The sequence below is a fragment of the Strix uralensis genome, chromosome 1 (genome assembly GCF_047716275.1).
Source record: "Strix uralensis isolate ZFMK-TIS-50842 chromosome 1, bStrUra1, whole genome shotgun sequence".
Classification (NCBI taxonomy): Eukaryota; Metazoa; Chordata; class Aves; order Strigiformes; family Strigidae; genus Strix; species Strix uralensis.
In genome coordinates this window covers 25143528-25165454 of record NC_133972.1, presented here as the reverse complement: position 1 = coordinate 25165454, position 21927 = coordinate 25143528, and the positions used below count along the sequence as shown (strand labels likewise).

The 21927-nt window shown below is 44.1% G+C and overlaps 1 protein-coding gene across 7 annotated transcripts in view; it reads left to right on the top strand.

Moving 5' to 3' along the window:
- Positions 1-21586, top strand: part of POMGNT2 (protein O-linked mannose N-acetylglucosaminyltransferase 2 (beta 1,4-)) — a 32890-nt gene extending 11304 nt beyond the window's left edge. For 3 of the 7 annotated variants that reach the window (XM_074860496.1, XM_074860507.1, XM_074860517.1), the window contains 2 exons: positions 15666-15815; positions 19267-21586. In XM_074860496.1, the coding sequence (XP_074716597.1) occupies positions 19359-21095 (1737 nt within the window). In that variant the 5' untranslated portion in view covers positions 15666-15815; positions 19267-19358 and the 3' untranslated portion in view covers positions 21096-21586. Of the gene's footprint in view, positions 1-3506; positions 3696-10893; positions 11020-15665; positions 15816-19266 lie in introns of those variants that run through there. The other 4 variants (XM_074860553.1, XM_074860526.1, XM_074860544.1 and 1 more) reach the window with 3 other exon arrangements.
- The last annotated feature ends 341 nt before the right edge of the window (positions 21587-21927 follow it).

The window sequence follows — 21927 nt, the reverse complement described above, 5'->3', positions numbered from 1 at the left end:
TACTGACAGCTGGACTTGGCACAGTTGCGTCCAGGAGCCCCTTCAGCTGCTAGATGTTCTGAAGATCACATGTGTGTAAAAAGGGGCCAAGGGGCATTTTGATGTTAAACAAGGATTGCTTGGTTCTTGTGTGGAGATGGCATATATGGAGATGGCGTTTGAAGATGAGAGGAATAAGAGTTTATATGATAATAGAAGGGGGTTTTTTGTATTTGTGAAAAAGTGGGTTTTGTACCATCCAGCCAAAGTTCAACTAAGAAAATGTAATTCTTAGTAAAAATGGTTTCGTTTTTTAGTTGCAAAGATTTCTCTGTATATGGTGTTAATTTCCTTTCCATCTTTTTACTGGCTTAATTTAACAATTTGATTACACATGTATTTTGCTCTTGAGAGACAATGGGTGCGATACAATCTCTGTTTTAAACTTATCATGTAATTAGCAGGAAAAGATGTCTCTAAAGTCTGATCTGCCTACTTCTTTGTTGCTTGAGGAGCTGAATTATGGGATTTACATCCTTGACTGGAAGCCCTTGTTGTGTAAATTTGGCATAGGCTATTTCTGTTCCAGAGAACCATCTCTTTCTTCATCTTAGAGCTGTGTAGATGCTAGGACCATGCCTGCATGAAGCCAAGTAATGTAATGAGTTTCCTAGTCGTGCTATATGTACCTCTTACATGAAGTGGGCTTGCACACAGATCTTTCTTATTCGTCTAGTTATGCTCTCTGATACAGTAATCAGTAGACCATATAGTTTTTAAAATATTCCTTTATGAAGTCTTGTGGCTGGCATTGAAAAATAAGCTTTGCTCTCCCTTCTCAGAGCCTTGGTCTTCAGAACCAGCATGTTTGGGGTGTTTCTGCTACAGTCTTCTCAAAGCCGTGCTGTGAGTTTTTCATTGCTTTTGGAGATAAAATTTAATTCATTATGTTTTAGGGCCCACTTTTGCATACTGCTCTCTGAATAATACGTATTCTTGACAGTTCAGTTCCCTTCAGTGGTGTACTAGTGTGAACATGTTTTGTTCTAGAAGTGGTACCCAATGGAGAGTTTAGACCCTGATTTCTTTAAGCTCAGAAACTTGTGTGTAGTTTTAAGCTGTACGTGAATGCTGGATCACTGGTGACCAATGAAACATCTAAGCACAGTCTGTGTAAAATACCTTGGCTTGGAAATCGCAAATGCCCTGAAGGAATTTGAAGCCATCTGGCTCCTTCCCTTCTTTTGTCCCAAAAAAAAGCCCTCCTTAGTTTGAAGCGTAGGGACTGCACTCCCTCCTCTGCACTCTCCTTGTATGGGTAACGATTTCCTGGATGTGATGGGTTTTGCATTTGCTTCTGGCAAGCAGTCAAATGTAGTTACTGGATGACCACAGTCCATTGCTGGGGCAGCCACTGATGAACCTTTGATGCACCGGGAATGAGGTAGCTGTGAATTGCTTTGTATCATAGTTTGCTGTTGGTTTCCCCTCTCCCAGCTGGCCATCTGTAATGTAAATTGAGTGGGATGTTGATGGTTTGTGGATTGAAATCCCTTTGCACTGACAAGATTAGTTTCCAGTGTTTGTTCCCCGGACAGATGAGCCTTTCCCCCATACCCCTGTGGAGAAAAAGCCCTCTCCAGAAAGGTGTGCGGCACCAGTTTCATGAACTTTTTTTTTTTTTGCACTGACTGACCATATCATAAGCTCACTTGTGTGAGCCAAATCAGACTCAGACTGTTCTTGCTGTTGTGAATTTATTTCAATTTTTATTTAAATATTTTCCTGCTTATCTTTCACAATGGATGGGAGGAATGGAGAGAAGAAAGAGGAAGAGGGGTGGCAAATAAAAAGGTGCACAAAGATTAATTTGCTGTGTAGACTCCTCTTTTAGATGGAGGGAGAGACACACCTGGGAAAACAGGTTATCAGACCTCTAAGCACAATAGATGAAATACTCTTCTTTTTAATAGACACTCTGGTGTCACGCTGAGGCGGTCACTCAGCACTAAAACTATATGACCAGATTCATTTTGAGGAGACATGAGGTGTTTTTCTGGGCGTGTGCATTTTTACTGCCTTTAGCTAAGTTAGGGCCCTTGGTGCTTATCACTTTTTAATGATTTGTTCTTACCCCTGCTCCTTGCTTCTGGCTGTTTGTTCTTTGCTACTTAGGTTATTACTCATGTTCATGCAGAGACCTGAGAGTTAATAGAAAATGAAGATTGGAGTTGCTTTCCCCTTCTCTTCTCCTGTAAGGTTATCTGGGACAACTTCACATGCATTTATATATGGCTTTGCAGCTTCTTGGCTTCTGACTGTGTTACAATTGTGCCAAAGGTATAAAACGAAAGCTGGAAAGCTAGCAGCTTATTGAAATTAATTTCTTTAGATTTATAAAGCCACTGATTAATCATCTTTTAACGCAGGTACAAACTTAACAGAAATATATATATTCTGTATATTAATTTTAATCTTCTATATGATTTTTTTAGTAGTCATGCATGCGTATTATATACCGATATATATTTAGCACAGAGGTCACAAAGTCAAGTTATTATACAAAAAGTTCTCTAGTCCTTGCTTAATTTATGTGCATATCTTTGTCCCATTGGAACACAGGGCTCCTAGGTACATGCTTGTCTTTAAGCATTGAATATATTCAAACAAATTAGAGAAGAGGGGTTTTATTCTAGTATATTTTAATTTTTATTTTAGTGTATTTCATCACCTTGATGGTAAAAACATGGTGGTTATTTTGTGTAACCTTAAGTCATCTAGCAAGATGGCTGTTTTCTAGTCAGTCCTCAGCCTCTGACTTGGGTGTTTTCTCCTTTCAGATACCTGCTGCATTAATAGAGGTGCAGATTTGAGTCATCATAGTTGCAAGAGGAGCTTTTTGTGGCTGAAGCTTTAATCCCTTTGCCTGGGAAGAAGGGTGGTTACCTCAGCAGACTGTTCCTGTCAGCTTCCAGGGCAGGTTGTAAGCACATTGTTCTGCCATGGAGAGGGTGGAGCTGGATGAGCCAAGGCAGGAAGATTCTGTCTGGGATGATGTATGTCCTCCCTCTCTGACCCCTCCAGATTTGGGATGGGTCTCACTGCCTATGGCCGATATATATGTATATTTTAGTCTTGTCTTTTCTCCAAGGTCACAAGAACCTTCCTCTTTGAGGATGATGGGTGTGACAGCACATATGTTTTTACTGTGGCTTATCTTGGTAATTCTTTGCAAGTGAGAGGGTTCAGACCTGCTCCAACCCTGCCTGTGCTTGGGTTTTCATGATGCAGGGCTTTCATGATGGCTAGATGGCTTCAGTGGGGAATGGCTGCATCAGCAGCAATTCTGGCAGAAGGCTAGAGGTGGAGAAGCACATCTTGTTGTAGAATACTGCCTGTAGTGCCCTTGATGTCTTGAAATACTGTGTAAAGTAGCTGAAAGACCACTCCCTTCTTGGCTTTGCCAATACCTGCACATGGATCCAGAGCTGTACATAAATGAATGGGGGCAGGTGTTTTTAAGTGGAGCTGTTTTATATGGGAGCTGGTTTATTGGGCTGATGTTGCTCTTCTCTCGGTGACATTCAGGTTACGCTTCAGTTATTTGAAGAGATTCTCATTGCTAAATACTTGACTCAGCATTTGACTCAACTGAGGCAGCAGATCTTGCCAGTGGGAAGGAAGGGAAGAGAAATGAGCTGCTGCAGCAGGGTTGGGTAAGGAATTTCCCATCATCGAAGGGCCACCAGTGACAGCAACTATGTCAGTGGGTTTGCAGATGTTTCTCTCCCAACAGATAGATACTTTCTGTTTTTTCTCTGAAACTTTCACCTTCTTGTGTGTATTAAACATCACATCAGCTATTTATGGGGCTATTGTAACCTCCACAGAGATGGGGTGAGAAAGGAGGGTGGTAGGGAAATGATGCTTTGATTTATTGGTGGGATTTATGGGGCAAAAATTAACCACCTTATTTTTTATTACTATTCAAATAAATATAACAGCAAGTCTTATACAAAAAAAACCCCAACCCTCAAGTCAGACTTGAACTTCTTCCTCTTGCTGCTGTGCCCTTGATAAATATGCCTAGATTCAATAGTCCTTCCATGAATTTTCAAGCTGCCAAGGGCATGAAGAAGTTCTTTCTAGCTATTGAACTGTAAATTGTTGCATATGACACCTGGAGGAGTTGGAATGGTTTTGTACAAGTAACTCGGTGTATTCATCACACTTTCCCTATTGCGTGCAGTGGTTCATGTTGAAGCTGAGAAAGATGATTCATATTGCTTTCTTCTCTTTCCCCTGTCAGTAGCAGCAGTAGCCCTCAGAGCAGCATTTGAAACAGTAAATGCCTGGCCCACAGCCATGTGTTACTGCTGCTCTGCTGGGCCCTCTGATGATACTGTAATCAGATGAGAGACAAAGTAAGAATTGTTCTTTTCCACAGGGAAAATCAGACTAGGGTATTTTAAGTACTAATCGAAAAACAGTTTTAAGAAGTGTTTAAATTGGCCAGCAGACATTTTTCAGTCCTATGGCATATGCTGTCAGGAAACACCTTTTTTTTTGTTTTGTTTTTTTTTCTCCAGTATAAGTTATTTTAGATGACTCATGAGACCTTATGCTTTGTTCTGAATTCTCATGTGAATATTAGCACCCCTGGGATATGCTGCCAACCCAGAACATGGATGTTTTGTGCTCCCTTAATATCAGTCTAAGTGGTTACACTAGAGGGGGGGTTTGTCCAGTAATACTGTGCTTCTATCAGTTGTTAGTATTATACTACTATCATATGAATAGGGTTGGGTTTTATGCTGGCTGCATCCCTTTAAAATGTGGGGCTGTGGTGTACAGGTGTGGCTGAAGGGGGCGTTGGAGGTAAACCAATCTGTTTACAATTTTGGGACTCAAAATGGCAGTAAACCTTTTTATTTCCCCTGATTTGATTTAAATTCTCCTTTACCTTGGCTCTGAACTACATTCCTGTCATGCTGCTGTGCTAGGTACCTCCAGGCATTTGTCAGAGACTGGCTAATTGAAGCACACGCTCCAGCTTGGATCGAAACTGCTGTTTTGATCAAGATTGTAGGCGCTGCTGCTGCTACCTTGTGGAGTTCTTTCCATGAAGTACTAGGACTTTGGTTTGTAGATTTTGGTTCTCCAGGGTTTTTAGGAAAGCGCAAAGTCTCTGAACATACCAGAAGGTGGAAGCTTAGGGCAAAGGCAGCTGCAGGGAACACTCCTGCTGTAATCCTGCTTGTGAACTGAGATGTTCTCATCAGTTCTGCAACAACTGCAGCCCACTTGCAAATGGGTGCATAATGCAGTGAAAGCAGTGAAAAGCTTGGACATCTTAAGCCCTGTCCTTCAGATACTTCCACACACTTACTAGCTGTTCACCCCTACAGATCAGTCAAAGTGCCAGACAGTTCCATTGTTTAGCCTAAAATGCAAGCTTCATATTTCTGTTATTTCTTTTTACATACCTTGGTGCCCCTATGATGTTCACATTCAGAGGTGTTTTTTCTTTCAACAGCTGTATTTTGCTGTGGTATTAGCATCTTAATTTCCTAAGATGTCTATGAGACTTGCTGGTTATGACTACCCTGTTTGTGTCAACATACAGGAAAAAAGGGCATTCTTCCTCTCCTCCACCCTTCTCAGGACAAGTCACTGCTGACAGGGCCTCCACCTTCAGGCTAAGTTGTGGCTGCAGGGGATCTCCCAGGCATGCAGGAGGCCCCATGGCCCTCTGCACAGCAAGTGTGGATGGGGATAGAAGATGGCAGGAAGGTGTGCGGGGAGCAGAGCATGTCAGGGTTGTGTCTGCTCCACCAGCAGCTCTGTCAGAGCAACAGTGACAGAGATGATAACTTCATCCTCTCTGTCCTTTATCATGTGTAAACTGTCACATGTGATCTTGGAGGCCCTGGCTCCTGTCTTCAGCCCTGGAGCCTGTGGAGATGAATACAACCTTGGGGTACACAAGAGGGTTTGATTGTTGGTGGGTTTTTCACAGGAAGCTGCTACCAGATTTGTGGCTGCTGGTGTGGTGTGTCCTACCCAGATCCCTTTGACAGTTTCAGTCTTTTAATCTGTAAAATGGGAGATGTGCTCCTTCAGGAGATGTTGTGGTGATAAAGGCCTAATATTAAAGTGTTGTCTGAGAGAGGACAGATGATCTTACTGCCACCTGGGCCAAAGTAGTTAACAACTAGTGGGCTGTGAGCAGCACTACGGTGAGGCCATGAGCCACGAACAATATGCAGGGGTCTCACAGGCAGTGTTTTACCCTCGGTTTCTCATGTCACTCTAGGTGAATATCATTTATTTAGCAAGCTGCTCTTATGAGCTTCCTTTACAGACACACTGGCACTAAATACATTTGCAGGTACGCAGTTGGCATAGCTGTAGGAGAGGGAATTGGTTTATCTGTGTCACCCTGCTGACCTGTCATTACTGGTGACAAAATGGGAACCTGAAAGAGCAGAAGTGACACCTAGCTTGAGTCAGAACAGCTACTGAAGCCACCTCCTGCCTTGGGAGCTAGCAGGCGGCTCTCCCATGCTGGTCATCTGAACAGACATGGCATACAGCTGCAGGAGCAGGCCAATATGTCCCTGCAGTGCTGCTAGGGCAGTTTCTAATGGGGGTGGAGGGATTGTTAAGAGTGAATAGTTCAGCATGTGACAAATTTGGATAGCTAGTGTGCTTTTCCGTAACAAGTATATATTTTATATGCATAAAATATGCACATATCTGTGGAAGAGAATAAATATCTATGAATTTGTCAGGTTGATGTAGAGACGTGTAACCTGTGTGTGTGTAAAATGTGTTTGATCGTACTTGCACCTTTGTAAAACTATACTAATGTAAAACTTGCATCCTACACCTCTTAAGCCTGGGAGTATGTCATACTTGAAGCAGTTGAGCAAAGTGGGGTTTGACCATTGAGATACTCTTCAAAAATTACCTTTTACCCTCTCAAAGTATATTCTTGTGTAGGAATTTTCAATATTTGGCTGAAGTCCTGGTCCTTTTGACATCAGTTTTAGTGTTAACTTCTGCAGAATCAAAATGCCATCCTCTGTGTGTGGAGTCCTGACCCTGGTGTCCAGAAACCCAGTGCTTCCTTTGTCTCCTTATGTATTTATCAATACAGGGACTTTTTTTTCGTCAGTTCAGGCATGAAATTTTTTTGTGGTCTCAAACTGAGATGCACTTTTGGTTCAAAAGCACTGCAGGAAGAACAATTGCTTATAGAGCATACTTCTGGGACTATAAATAATAAATGCTGTGACTCAGAGTGACGCAGGCACCCCTGCAACATATACATTCAAGGCAAAGATTCAGTAAATAACGATTTACCTGCTCTTCGTTAGTCCTAAACCAAGAGGGATCTATTCAGACTTCTTTGCTAGCTTGATGAGTTTTGTTTGTGTTGTACTGCTTTTTAGCAGTTCTGAAAATGTTAACTGTTTTTCTTTTGTGGTGCTGTTTTTAGAGGCTGCAACTTTATGAGGGGTGTTAAATATTTATCAAACTCTTAGTTCTCAGCCAAGACAACCGATGCAAACCTTATCAACTTGCAGTAGGCTGGTGGTGCTGGCTGTTTGAGAAGAGCTTGGGACTGCCACACTTTGTTCCTTACACTGCAGTAGTAATAGACAGTTGTTATTTCAGAGTTGCTGGATATATATGATAATGTTGTTTTCCCCCCTTTAATGATGCAGTTTTGTTCAGGTACTTTGTGATGTGGCAGACTGATAATAGCACCCTCTTCAGGATTGGGATTAAACCATCCAGCTCCATGGGATAAATTGTACCTGTGAAATCTATGTGTATACCTCATTCCAGGGGTAGAGAAGAAGCTTATTCATAAATAGAAGACCAGTCTTTAAATGTTGTACTTTCTTCTCCATTAAAATCAAAGCTTAGCTAAGACAAGGAGCCCAGCGTGGTATCTCTGGGTTATCAGGGTCCCACTGATAAAGTCCGTAACTGGAGCTGAAGGTCTCTGAAGTCAGTGGAAAGGCTCCCATTAGCATCGGTGACAGCTAGGTCATGCAGTAGAGCTTTCCGAAGTGCTCTACAGAGTCAAGATGTGTTTTCTCCAGTGAAGTTGGCTACAAATCTAACTCCACTCATTAACTTTGAAAATTCTGAGGAAAAACATCTGACTTGTCCCACACGAGACAGCACCTTTGCATTCAGAGGGCAATGAGATGAGCTAGGTAGAGAAGGGTGACTCTGGATATCCTTAGTCCCGACAGGACAGGCTAGGGACACTGGCTGGGCCTGCCAAGGAGGGGATCTCTTCTGTTTGCTCTTTTTTAAAAATTTATTTACTCCAAGCAGCTGTGACTGACCAGTGTCCCTTTGAGATTCTCTCAGGACAGGCATAGGCTCATGCTGTAGTTCAAAGTCCACCTTGAGTTGGTGGGAAGAGGTGGCACAGGCCTGGAAAGGAGGATACTGAGGTAGATGGCACCTTTCCTATCAATCCTAGTAGTTTTTAATGTTTCCACATGGGCCAGAACCATTTTGCTTGTTCTGTAACAGGAAGGCAGAGGTGTAGAAGCAGCATTCCAGAGCAGGAGATGAGAAAATGTCTGATTTACTTCTGTGATGCCCTAGTTTAGTAGGTACAACAGTTGTGTTTATTCATCATGTTGGCAGGCTCATTTTCAAAGGTCTAGCTTTGTCAAGAACCTTTTGTTGATTTTGCAGAATGTTATTTGGGTTTATTCTTTGTTTCTTTCAGCTTATTTTTCTTTTGTATTTGGCTTTTAGCTGTCAGTCAGAAACCCAAGGTTATAAATTCTGTGGTATTACTGTGATTCTAAGCATGTGTGATGCTGAATGACACCCACATTTCTCAGCTCTGACAGTGGCTGTATTCAGGCTAGCAGTCTTGTGTCCTGTACTGGACAAGTCACGATATTCCTGGGGCTGCTTTGTGCCTCCCAATTCTGCCAGACCTCTGCCTTAGGACTACCCCGTCTTTGTCTTGTATCAGAGAAAGCGCTACTTCTGCTGCAGCAGGCAGGAGAAGCTGGATGGAGGGACATGCTTGTCTTGAGGCAGCGGATCCGTGTCCTGGGAGGGAGGAGGAGATACCCAAGTGCCATCCTTGATTGCAGGTTGTCCCCACGAAGGGGACTCCTGCAGGGGAGTCCTGACTTCAGTAAGGTCAGGGTACTTGGTATTGTGGTCTATTGCTACTGTGATTCAAAATGTATTGCCCCTCACTGCCCTGTAAACGCTTCAGCCTGCCACTTACTGCAGATTAATTTGGCAGGGCTGCGTTGCCTTCTGCATGGAAACAGGTAGTTTCTCAGGGCTGGGGTCCCACAGTAGGGGGGGGGTGTTCATGGACAGAGTTAGTGCAGACGTAGTCAACAGTAACCAGCCAGGCAGTGTGACTCCTTAGTGCAGTGAACCACCACAAGTGCTGTAAATCCATTTATCCCCTCCCTTAGATGATTTCCAACATGATTTGGGGAGGGTAAGAAGCTGGAGACACCAGCTTGTCTGTGATGCATATTTAGAGCCAGAGTTTCGGTGCCATGCTAACCCTTGTGCCAGACTCTCCTAGATTAGAGTTTTGAGTACCCCATATCTTACCTAATTTCATTTTTTAGTGCAGAGCCATTTGAACTTCTTCATTTTGGCAGTGATGATAAGTCATGCCATGTGCAAAAATCTAGGGATTCTTTTCTCTTTTTCCTTATGTAAAATGGCTGCTCTTCATCTGAGACCTATCTGTATGACAGCTGGATGAGATGATTGTTGTAGGTCCCTTCCAACTGAGTCTAGTTTAAATCTGTAGACATGTGTGTACACATGGGTGTTGGAGAACTTTTCCTCTTTTTCATCATTCTTATTTCGCTTGTTAGGTCTCACTTGAAGAAGCCTCCTAGATAATCAACAAGATGTATCCTGCAAATATACAGACAACACATTTGCAGCGAGCCCTATGTGTTTGTTTGCGATCTATCTGCAAGTATGTTCCTGCAGGGAACGTACTCTCCCTCCTAATAACTGTGTTCACTGGTGTGACTTCCTGCCATGAGCCTTTTGGTGAGTGCCATGGGCAGAACGGGGCTGCTCTTCTGATCCCGCATGTAGATCCAGTTGTGGGATTAGGACTTGAAATGTTCCCGGTCAGTACCGCCTGGTTTGCCATCTTCAGGAAGCTGACAGGTTCAAGCTCTGCTGAAAAGGTTGGTGTAAGACACTTTCGCCTCCGTGACCTTCAGCTTGTTCGCAGTAAGAGACTCTCTTACAAGCTCCTGGCTCATTTTTGTGCCTTTAGGAATTACTTGTTTCTACCGTAAAAGACAACTTCATTTTGAAAATATGGTTCCCTGGATCTCTGAAGGAAGGCACTCACAGCCTTGTTCAATACCAAGCCATTTGCTGACTGACCATCCCAGCTGGGAAGTCGCTTCCCCGGTGCCAAGGGAATTGCTAGAAAGCATGCCGAATGGCTTTCATGTCCTCTAGCAAGGGGCACTTTTTTCCTTTTTCTCCTGTTGTTTTGTTCTTTTGTGTGAAGTGTTTGGAGTAGTAGTGGCATTGATGATATTCAAAAGCAGGATTTCTAAAATGCATCTCCCCCAAACCAGTTTGCTGTCTCCCAGGACATGCTCAGCTTTGTGAAACAGCACGATGGTGTTTGTTTCAGTGTGGCCGCCCACTGGGGATTTGCAGGAATACTGCAGCAAATCATCCTGCATGCAAGGCTGACCTCTGGGAGGCTAACAAATTGAGGTGAGCCAGCTGGAGCGATAGGACACTGCCGACAGACGGAGCATGCTCAGACCTGGGGGAGAAAGGTAGTTCAGTCTGCAGATGGTGCACGGGTTACTGTGCTGAGAGCTGTTAGACACGATTTTTTCTTTATGGTAGTGGGGAAAGAAGAGGACTGGAGAGTGTTTATCCCCCGGCAAAGCATAGCTTTAAGGTGTCTTCTTTTTTCTTTCTTCTGTGAAAGAGAGGCACTGGATAGCATTTCCTGTTATTTAGCAACGCCAGGTATGCCTGCATGTGCTGAAACACTAACCTAGCAGTGATAGTACTCCCAAGATTAAACAGGTTGCAGATGCTCTGAATTACTGTGTTTCTTTGCTGGGTGTTATTGTAACTGTGCTCTGTTTGCTGTGCTGATCACATACGGCTCTGAATTCAGTTTTGTTGGCACTCCTGGCTGCGGTGTACTTCGGGGGGGGAGCGGGGTGGGGGGGTTAGTATGGTTTTTGATGCTATCTCCTTGCTTCCCCCTGCAACTTCACGCTGAACGTCTCCTCCACGGCTGTGCATGTGTGGGAAGGAGCTCAGTAGTTCATTTGTAATCTCAGGTCTTTGTAGTTCCTCTTTGTTTGACTGGTGGTTTGCTTTATCATTTTTAAACAAAAGTCTCACGGGGAAAACATCTTTGATCTGGACTAAATTCTGTAGGTTTTCAGAAATGTATTTCTTACTGGACAGGTGCTGCTTTGGGATTACTTTTTTTTTTACCCCATGCAAAACCATGCTAATGTAGAGCCTGTGGTAACCAAGGAGGGATTTTCACTGTTCTTATTGGCTGCGCTGTGCTCCGAACAATTTCGGCTCCTGCTTAGAATTTGCAGCACACAGGAGCGGTCTCAGGCACCATGCTGATGGGAAGCGGGGAGAGCTCAGGCTGTAGATGCTGCTAAGCACCAGTCCCAGTATCCAAATAACACAGGTACTCTTCCCGTCGGAGAATGGAGAAAGAAAGGATGGATAAAATACAGAGAATAACAAATGGCAGCTAAAGCCCAAAGGCATAGCAGGAGTGGCTGAAGCTCATCTTGTTCAGTACTTTGGGATTTTTCTTAATATTCTTTTAAATTCACTTTTGCAACATTAGTAGGTTTTCCTTTCAGCCACCCCCGCTCTGCCTTTGCTTTAGGTAGACCACTGAAGTAAGATAAACCTGCTGCTCTCTGGCACATTTTTGTTTCTGACAAAGCTATCTTGCTTACAGACTAAAAGCAAGAGACCAGGCAAAGGGAGAGGTTTTTTACTCACATGACAGTGCTGCTAATGCCAGTATAACCTGATAGGTTTTGATGGGATACTCAGGTGAACAAAGGTCAGCTGGAATGAACTCTGTCTGTTAAGCTTCCCCCTCTGTCTAATCCTGGTTAGGAGACAAGGTACTCACCTTGGGTTTTCATCTTAAGGCTTGGGACTGACAGAAGGTGAAGACTTGAGGTCTGAGAGAAATACTTTTTCTTTTTCAGCTCATTTTTCTTATATCTCCCACCTCAAGCTTGTTTATCAGAAATGCATCTTGTTTAGGGGAATTTTCTGGAGATCAGGGTTAGTTTTTGTTTGGGGAAAGGACTTCATATTCCATGTCATTCTGGATGGAAAAGAGATCTTGGAAATATGGACCTTAAAAGCCCGAAAAGTATTATTTTTAGTTTCATACTTTGAGCTCTGTTTTGTGGCTTGCTTATATGTGTTGACTGCTTAGTGTTGGAATTTTTTTTTACCTGTTCTTTTGTAGATCAAGATAGCAGTATCAACAAATACTAAATCAGTGGCTGCTAATCAGCATGAAAGTCAGGTTGGATCTCTTATCGTCCCAGCTCTCTCAGACTCTGAAATTAAATGGAAGAAAACTTAGAGTTTTCTGTCCATAAGCACAACTGGTAGGTGTCCAGTAGCCACCAACATTCTCCTGTTCATATTGAATATACGTTTGCAGTAGGAACCATTGCACAGAGACTCCTTGGTTGCAGACTTGTATAGAAAGATTTGCGGTTTTGCTTTCTATTCCTCACTAATGCTAAACCATAAAAACTAAAGACAAACCTAATTTTGACCACAACTGTCTGTAGATACCTAAGGTTTTTGTGAGACAGTTGTTTGTTTAAAAATATGTTATATTTTGATTTTATTTTTTCTAAATAAAGTTCTATTTAGAAAATTCTACTTGAGACTACAGGGTTAAGGTATTCTTATTTTTCCTATCCCCTCTTTGTATCTGGCTTCATTAATGATATTTGTATCTTTAACTGCTGGGTTTGCTCCCTTTGAGAATCTGCTCTTTTCCTGTTTAAAAAGTCAGCACTTCTACACTTCACTGCTTTTTACAAAGAAAATGTTCCAGTATTTCAATCATTCAGTGTACCATCTTCTCTTTAATGTGATATGTACTGCAAAAGATATATATATCTCTCTCATTAAATAAATACAGTGAATAAGATGATAACAGCCTTTTGGGCTGTGGGGACTGACTTGCTTGTAGTTCTGCAGGAATCTGCGACAGAGATGAGAATAAAAGCCAGTTCTTGGCTGCTGAATCCTAACTCCCCCTCCTTCCAATCGGGAAAGTTGCCTTCTAGCAACTTCTGCTTTGAGCATGAATGAAGTAGGTATTTAAAACTGCATGTGTTACATATACTGCATCCTTAGCTAAGCCTCTTGCATCAGGGATGGGAGAAAGAACAGAAGACATTTTGCAGGGAGAATGTGAAATGCCATGTTTGCACACTTTTCTTTTCCTGTACTGGTCCTGGAAAGCCAATGTAGCAAGAGATGGATCCTGGTGTATGGAGTGCTAACAGGGAAGATGCCCTCGAGGAGGGAGTATCTGTTCCCACCCCTCCCACTGTGTTGCTGAAACAAGAAGGGTCAGGGTCCCCTTCCCGTTTCCTGTCCATGCGGCTCTGCCCTGACTCCTTCCCTGTCCTGTGGCAGGAGCAGCCCCAGTCCACTCCAAGTTGTGCCATGTCGCTGGGAACTGTGGAGATGGTTCTGCTTGGACACCGCTGCCACGACTGGCAGGCTCTGCACAGGAGCTGGTCAGCTGGGCTGAACCCAAGTTGGCCTCCGTGTGGAGTCACTTCTCTCTGTGCACAGAGTGGTGATGCTCTCTGGAAATGTGTGTCTTTTGTGCTTTTTTTTCCATTTTGTGAGGTTTTTTAGCCTGCTGTGTGTTTGGAAAACTCAGCATTGGCTTGGAAGGTGCTTGGGCAGTTGGTAACAAAAGCTTGGCAAGGCCTAAGTAGACAAAACCAACACTTCTGATTTTGTTAATACCTGCAGGACTAGGTGGTCCCCCTTCAGGTGTGCTGTTCACTCCAGTGACCCTTGTTCTCCCTAATCAAGCTTGTGGTTTTTTCCTTTGGGGGTCTTAGTAGTGTATGTTTGTGTCTTTGTTTTTTATTGTGTGGGCTCTGTAGCTTTTTTCCCAATTTCTTACCTAGATTGTAATTTTTTTAATGGAGATTTAAAACATTGTACATCATATTAATAGCTTTGAAGTAGTGATTCATCCTACCCTAGCCTCACAATTAAAAAAAGAACAACAGAACTCGTCTCTTAAATGAATCCAAACAGTCCTTTATGCCAACTGCCTATTAGTAGAAATACATCTTTCCCATCCCACCCACTCTGATCTCCTCGACTTGTTAACAAGAGATGAAGAACAGTGTCTCCATCTATGCTTCCTGTTGCTCTCCCACTTCCTGAGGATGGTTGAAATGTTTAAAACGTCAGGTGACCGGCAGCTAACAGGCAGAAGGCGCTACTGTGTCCAAACTTTTGTGAGAGTACTACGGACCTGCAAGATGCTCAATGTCTCTGCCAGGAGTGCCTGCTGGACACACCAGATGCATGCTCCTGAAGGCCTTACCTGCTCACAGTAGTCAGTGCTAGTTAGAGAAGCAGGAGATGGGCTGAGAGGATGAAGCTGTGACCCTTTTGCTAAGTGAGTGAGGACAGAGGAAGAGAATGGGGTAAGCCTTTCATGCCTGTGATGTCTTTTGGAAAAAGAGCAAAGATGAGCTGATCAAAAATAAGGGTCCCTCCCACAGGCTCTTAGCCTCTGGAGTGGCATCCATTGTGGTTGAGCTGCAAGCCTCAGGACATGCTCTTACTTCCATTGCCAAGTCTTGAGCTGCCCCTACACCAGTGTGTTTGTTGAGCTCCCCATCTTTGACCGTACGGCACTGTAAGTCAGCTGCCCCACTGCCCCATCAGCATTGCTGCTGGGGAGATCTGCTGCTTGTCTCTCGCTCCCACTCCTCCCCTGCAGCCTGATCCTGTCAGGAGTCCTCAAGGGCACGTCCTCTCCCCTCCTGTGGGGCATCGTTGCCCTCTGCCAGCTTGGCAGCCAGAAGCTCTGTGCTGCTTTTATGTGCATGTCTCTTCTGGCTACGCTCTAGTCTCAGCTGTCGCATCTTCTGTTGCTGAAGGATGGTGCTTTAGCATTTCATCAAAGCAGAGAGTAAAAAAAATGTCAGTCCATGCAATTTCCTTGGTAACTGGGACGCGTTGCTCATGTGGAGCAAAGCTGTGGTTATCCCAGTGTCACTGGGAAGTGAGAGGGTGGCTAAGTGTGTTAAGGATGGGGAGGAAATAGTCTGTGGGCAACTGGGGGTGTGAACAGCCTAGATGCCAACCTGTACCTAGAAAGAAACAGCACAGAGGACTCTGCTCTTAAGGAAAGTAGTAGTGTGTCTGGCCTGAGACTTCTGCAAGTGCATGAGACTTCTGCAGATTTTAAGTGTTTTCCGATGACACTGTGGGAGGGAAGTGGCAGTTCTAGACCCATTTTGGGAGGGAGATTTAATAATAAAAGTTTCTTTTATTGTGAAGCAGCTCTTTTCTGGTGGAAGACTAAATTTTTTCACCTATTTCAGAGTTACGGGCTGCCTCCTGGGAAAGTTTCCCATCCCAGGACTTCTGCTGCTGACAACGCTTAGTGACTGATCTCGGCTTGGGGGACTGAGGAACCAGGGGACATGGGGATTGATTGCTTGCCTTTACCACTTTTGTGCAGCCTCTCCTGGGTATGTAAAAGCAAACAGTGGGATGGTTTGTTACTATTTGTGTTCTGTCACTCCCTGAAGGACCAAAGATTTTCGTTTTCTAAGGTTTGTGTTCACTGAAAGTGTCAGATTAAAAAAAAATGGATGATAAAATGTGGGAAAGCAGGCAAAGAATTAAGACAGTTCCCTGAGTACCTGTGAAATTCTCCTTTCAGTTCTGCCTGCGACACCCCTTCTTGTCCACATCCCCTTGTTCACTTCCATCAAAAGCAACTTTCAGCCAAGCAGTATGAACCAGGATGCACGAACTGGCAATGAGGAACAGGAACGAAGATGGATTCCTTTAGCCTTGCTAGCTTTTAACATTCATTCCTGACACCTGGTTGGCTAAAGCACATGCACCCACTTCAGCTAAGTGCAGGGAAGTGTAAGAGCTGCAGTGAGGGAAGAGATGGAGGAGGGCCTTGCAGGTGATTTTTATTAAAAAGCTGAGTTGTTCATTTGTAGCCATTTCGTGGGTATTGCTGTAGCAGAGTCTGAAATGAAAATTGCTAACCTCCAAACTCTGGATGCATCCATCAGGCTGCATCTCTGAAGTGCCTCTTATGCCCTTCCCTTGGGGCTGAAGAGGAGAGAACAAATCAGTCAGGGGTGAAACATTAGAACTGGCTGTTTCCAAGGAGGCCTGTTCAGCTCAAGGAGTTTGTAATGGTCGGCAGAGCTCTCCACCACTGAGATGCCTGTGAAATGCAGCTGGTATCAGTGGTGTTTTTATGGACTGCTGGCTTCTGATGCCTTTGAAACACCCACACATACACACTCTCCCCGCTGTACTGGAATAATAAAGAGGCCATGTGGTTTTCCCCCTCTGCCAAGTTCTTGCAACTTGCATTGACTCCGTTGAACTTGTAGGTGCTTTGTTCTGACCTGCAGTAGTTAACTTTCACAATGCCTGCAGACTGGTCTTCATTTGAAGCTGTGCTTGTGGCAGAGGACTTGATTGTTAAAGTTCTCCTTCACATACTGACTAGCAGGCTTTGCACATGGCTGCTTGGGCTCGGTCCTTTCCTTGGTGGTGCTGCTGAAGTCATTTAAAGCTGTGCTCACAAGATGAGAGGTCTGTACTGGGGAGATTATGTGGAGAGTTGGATTATATCATTAGAAGTCTTTCAAATATAGTGAAGAAGTAACATGAAGCTTTGGAAGTCAGGTACCAACAAAATAACTTAAGATCTGTCCCCATCAAAAATTTCTTTTCCTGAAAACTGTTTTTGTTGCATTAGCAGAGCCTGAGTGATGTACGGCTGTCCCTAGTAGGTTTCCATTCAAGGCTGTCCATGAAACAGCCATGGTTGAGACTTGCAAAGCCCTCAGGAGCAGCAGTCATCCCCTGTTATAGAGAAGGAAAGATTGAGAGGTGATGTGACAGTCGTCATCCTTCTGTGCAGGGTATCTGTGGCACCTGGGACAAGACCAGGTCTAAATTGCTGTGGTGGAAACAAAGGCTGAGCGTTAGGAAAGTTTATCACAGCCCTTCATGCCTTTATTGCTAGAGGCTGGCTGAAGAGACTAATTAGTATTAAGAATGAGATAGATAAGCATCTTTTGGAAGTGGCTTAGGGAGAGCTGATCCTGCCTTGGTAATTAAATGACCAGTCTGGGTCCATTCCCATTTCCTTTTCCACAGTTGAAATCAAAACACCTTTTTAATTTGCTGCTTGCTTTTAGGGAGTTGCTAAATGAGGCAGTTTTTCAGACCACTTGCCAAAGGAGGTGGACTTCATTTCTGTTTCATTTGAGTAGCTAGAGCTGCTCTGAAATCGAAATGAATTTGTTGCTCAGATCCCCGGAGGTGACCTCTTGAATCTGTGCTGTGGCTTACAGCTAGCACTTGGTTCTTTGGCATTATTCAGTTTCCCACGTACCTTCAGTTCTTCCTAAGACCAGGATCCCGCAGGCTGTTGGGATCTCACGAGCTGTAGGGATCCTTTCTAACTTCATTGAATTCCATGAATGATTCTCCATTCAGTTCCAAGTTGTGTGAACCACATTGCAGGATCAAGCTTTTAGGGTGCAATACCTGTTCTGAAAAGAACTCCCTTGGTGGTAGAGGAGGTGTTTGCATTGGTCCTAAATATGCCTTGCTATCTTTCTCCACTCTGCCATAGAAGAACAAGTGTCTCTGCTGAGGGACTATTGCTTGGGATGTCAGACCATGTGCTAGAGACATTGCTTTTTTTTCCCTCCCTGCAAACTTGCATCAAAGGGAGTTGAATTTGCCACCTTTTAAAACTGCAGCTAGAAACAGTGTATTCGGGTATATACCAATCAGAAATTTCCCTTCCGAAAGTTCCCCACGAGTCATGGCTGCAATTATTTACAGCCTGACTAGCAGTGAACCTTGATGCATAATGAAAATTGGAGCCCATAAATACTATAGGTGAATCAATATCTCAGTTGAAGTTCACAGTTGAAAATATAATCAATACTCTGATATAAGCCAGTAGTGTTTCTACATAGAAAGACAACAGTGTCATGATCTCTTCCATAACAGAAGAAGAAACAGGGAGGCCTTGGAACAGCACAGAAAAGATTCTCAGGTTGGGATGGGAGAATACCAACACTAGAAACACTTCAAATGTATTACCTTCCCATTTATGTAAGGGTTGGCAATGATGGTGCAAGTCAGACTCACTCAATGAAGGTCTGATTGCTTTAATGAAACATCAGTTCCTCGCCTAAAGAGCAGACCTCTCTCCCATGCCAATATTTCTTTTGGAAGAAGAAGCCTTTGATCCCGGATGGCAGCCAAAGAAACGACCGAGTGACTTGGAAATCTCCCACAAGGCAGTCCGTAGATCTGCAAGTCCTCTCCCTAGCCCCCCAATAAAATTAAATTGAATGTTATGTTCACCAGTTCATGTTTCATATTGGAACAGAGTGTAGCAAAATCTATACTTGGCAATACTCCTTGTACTATTATTGACTGCACGGTAAAGGTGAGAGGCAGAGTTGGGTACTCGCAGCCATGCCAAAAGCCTATGGCAGGTCAGGAGAAGGAACTAGGTCTCCCAAGCCCTGTGTGAGTGGCCCAGTGATTGCAGTGCTCTCTTTCCCCTCACTGTTGGAGTGGTCTACAAAAAGCAGTGAGCCAAAGTCCCAGGAAACATACCATTTTTTCTGACAAAGCTTCATCCTCAAACTCTTTTACTTTTTCTTCTCCAAAGAGGTAGAAATGAAAATGAGAGAGGAAGCCTTCCTGTAGAGCAGCTCCCAGTTCTGTTTGCTTTATTTTTTTTAGAGTTTTGGGTAGTGCTTTGGCACTCTTTTTTTCTTTTCCCTTGTTCCCTGGAAGGGGGAAAAACTACTGAAAGAAGCCTAAACTCTCTTTGAATAGTCCATAAAATGTGATTTATGGTGGAGCTGTAAACCTGATGTTTAAATGGTTCCTTTCTTGTTTTATTTTCCACAGGTCTTTGCCCTCACCATGTCAAGGAGTGTTAATGATGTGTTCCCTCTCCATTGCATTCCCCACCTGTCATCTTGCTAGGATCTAACTACAGAATGAACATAGCAGCTGTGTTTAATGCCCTGCTCGTGTCTGTCCTCGCTGCTGTGCTGTGGAAATACATCAAACTGCGAGAGCATGTCTTCGTGGTCGAAGAGGAGTTGGTCCTCACGCGTCAGTCTCAGGAACTCTCTCAGGTTCAGATTGACTACCATGCAGCTCTCCAGGCACTGGTGGAGGACGGTACCAGGATGGTGTGCACCGGCAGGATGCACACCGACCGCATCTGCCGCTTTGAGTCCCTCTGCTACTCTACTGAGGCTGAGGAGTTTGTCTACTTCCACAGCAACTCCTCGGTCATGCTGCCCAACCTGGGCTCCCGGAGGTTCCAGCCGGCTCTGCTCGACCTCTCCTCAGTGGAGGATCACAACACCCAGTACTTCAACTTCGTGGAGCTGCCAGCTGCTGCGCTGAAATTTATGCCAAAGCCAGTCTTCGTGCCTGATGTGGCGCTGATCGCTAACAGGTTCAACCCCGACAACCTGATGCATGTCTTTCATGACGACCTCCTCCCCATTTATTACACCATGCAGCAGTTCTCCGATTTAGATCTGGAGGCACGGCTCTTCTTCATGGAAGGGTGGAGCGAAGGTGTCCACTTTGACCTCTACAAGTTACTGAGTAACAAGCAGCCACTCCTCAGGGAGCAGCTTAAAACCCTGGGCAGGCTCCTCTGCTTTACCAAATCGTATGTGGGACTGTCCAAAATCACAACCTGGTACCAGTACGGATTTGTCCAGCCACAAGGGCCGAAGGCTAACATCTTGGTTTCTGGCAACGAGATCAGGCAGTTCACCAAATTCATGATGCAGAAGCTGAATGTCAGCTTGGAGGAAAGCTCCAGTGAGGAGTACATTGTAGTGTTCAGTCGAACAATCAACAGACTTATCCTAAATGAGGCAGAACTAATCCTGGCTCTCGCTCAGGAGTTTCAGATGAAGACCATTACCATCTCTCTGGAGGAGCATTCGTTTCCTGATATTGTGCGGTTGATCGGCAATGCATCCATGCTGGTCAGCATGCATGGGGCGCAATTAGTCTTGTCTCTCTTTCTGCCAAGAGGTGCCACGGTGGTGGAGCTCTTTCCTTATGCGATCAACCCTGAACACTATACCCCTTACAAAACCCTGGCAACCCTTCCTGGCATGGACCTGCAGTACATCGCCTGGCAGAACGCTGACAGGGAAGACACCGTTACCTACCCGGACAGACCCTGGGATCAGGGCGGGATTGCTCATCTGGACAAAGCTGAGCAAGAGCGCATCATTAAGAGCACGGAGGTGCCGCGGCACCTCTGCTGCCGCAACCCCGAGTGGCTGTTCCGTGCCTACCAGGACACGAAGGTGAACATCCCGTCTCTCATCCATGTGATCAGGCAGTCTGTGAAGTCAAAGCCTGGACCCAAGAAGCAGAAGTGGTCTGGTAGCCTCTACCCTGGCAAAGTGAGGGATGCCAAGTGTCAAGCCTCTGTCCAGGGCACGAGCGAAGCTAAACTTGCTGTGTCCTGGCAGATCCCCTGGAACCTGAAGTATCTCAAGGTCAGAGAAGTGAAATATGAAGTGTGGATACAAGAGCAAGGGGAAAACACTTACATGCCTTACATATTGTCCCATCAGAATCACACCTTCTCAGAAAACATTAAGCCCTTCACGATATACCTGGTATGGATACGCTGCATCTTCAACAAAAATCTCCTGGGACCTTTTGCAGATGTGCTCTTGTGTAGTACATAATCTGTTGTGCTACCTGTACAGCTCCACCCTGCTCTCCACTCCATCTGTGGTTTAAAACTTCTTGTCTTGTAGTTTGTAGAGGGCTGAAGACGACTAGACTGTACCAGTGCCTAAGTGTCCATTTTATTGCACTCCACGTGTATTCTTTAAATGGTATTTTTTTCCAGTAGAGTGTTTAAAAAAATTAAAAAAAAAAAACCAAACAAAAAACCTCTGTGTTCTTCAGAGTAACTTCCAGAGGTTGAATTACATGCTGAATACATGTAATTGAAAACAGAACGGAAGTGAATTGTGTGTACCTTGGTCGTGATTTAAATTTGTTTCTATTGTGTGGTGTGTATTTAAGCACAGCATTAAACCACAGTTAATTCCGTGGCTAGGTGGGCAATTCTCATCAGCTTTTTTATTGTAAGTTATTTTTTTCAATAACTGACTGTAACTTCGAGTTCAAGATTTGGTACGAGAGCCTTCATTAAACTGCTGTAAACCTCCTCGATATTTTTTTGCTTTTTATTTGTCAAAATTGTTATTGTGATAGATTTATCTATTGCTGTGATGAAATGTCTATATGGGTTGCTTTTTATTTTTTGTATTTTGGCTGAAGAGAATGAGACTGCAGCGTCAGCTTCACATTTAAAATCAGAGTTTACTGCACCCCAATAGCAAAAGGCTGGAGAAGCAGATGGGCGATAGAAGGGATGGAGTGGGTAAGATAATTTGCTGTGGTTTAAGATATTTTCATTTTGTGAGTTACGTATGGGTCTGTTGGAAAAGAAGGGGATGGTTTGGAAGATCTGATGGGGGAGAGATTGCACTTACAGCAATCTGCTCC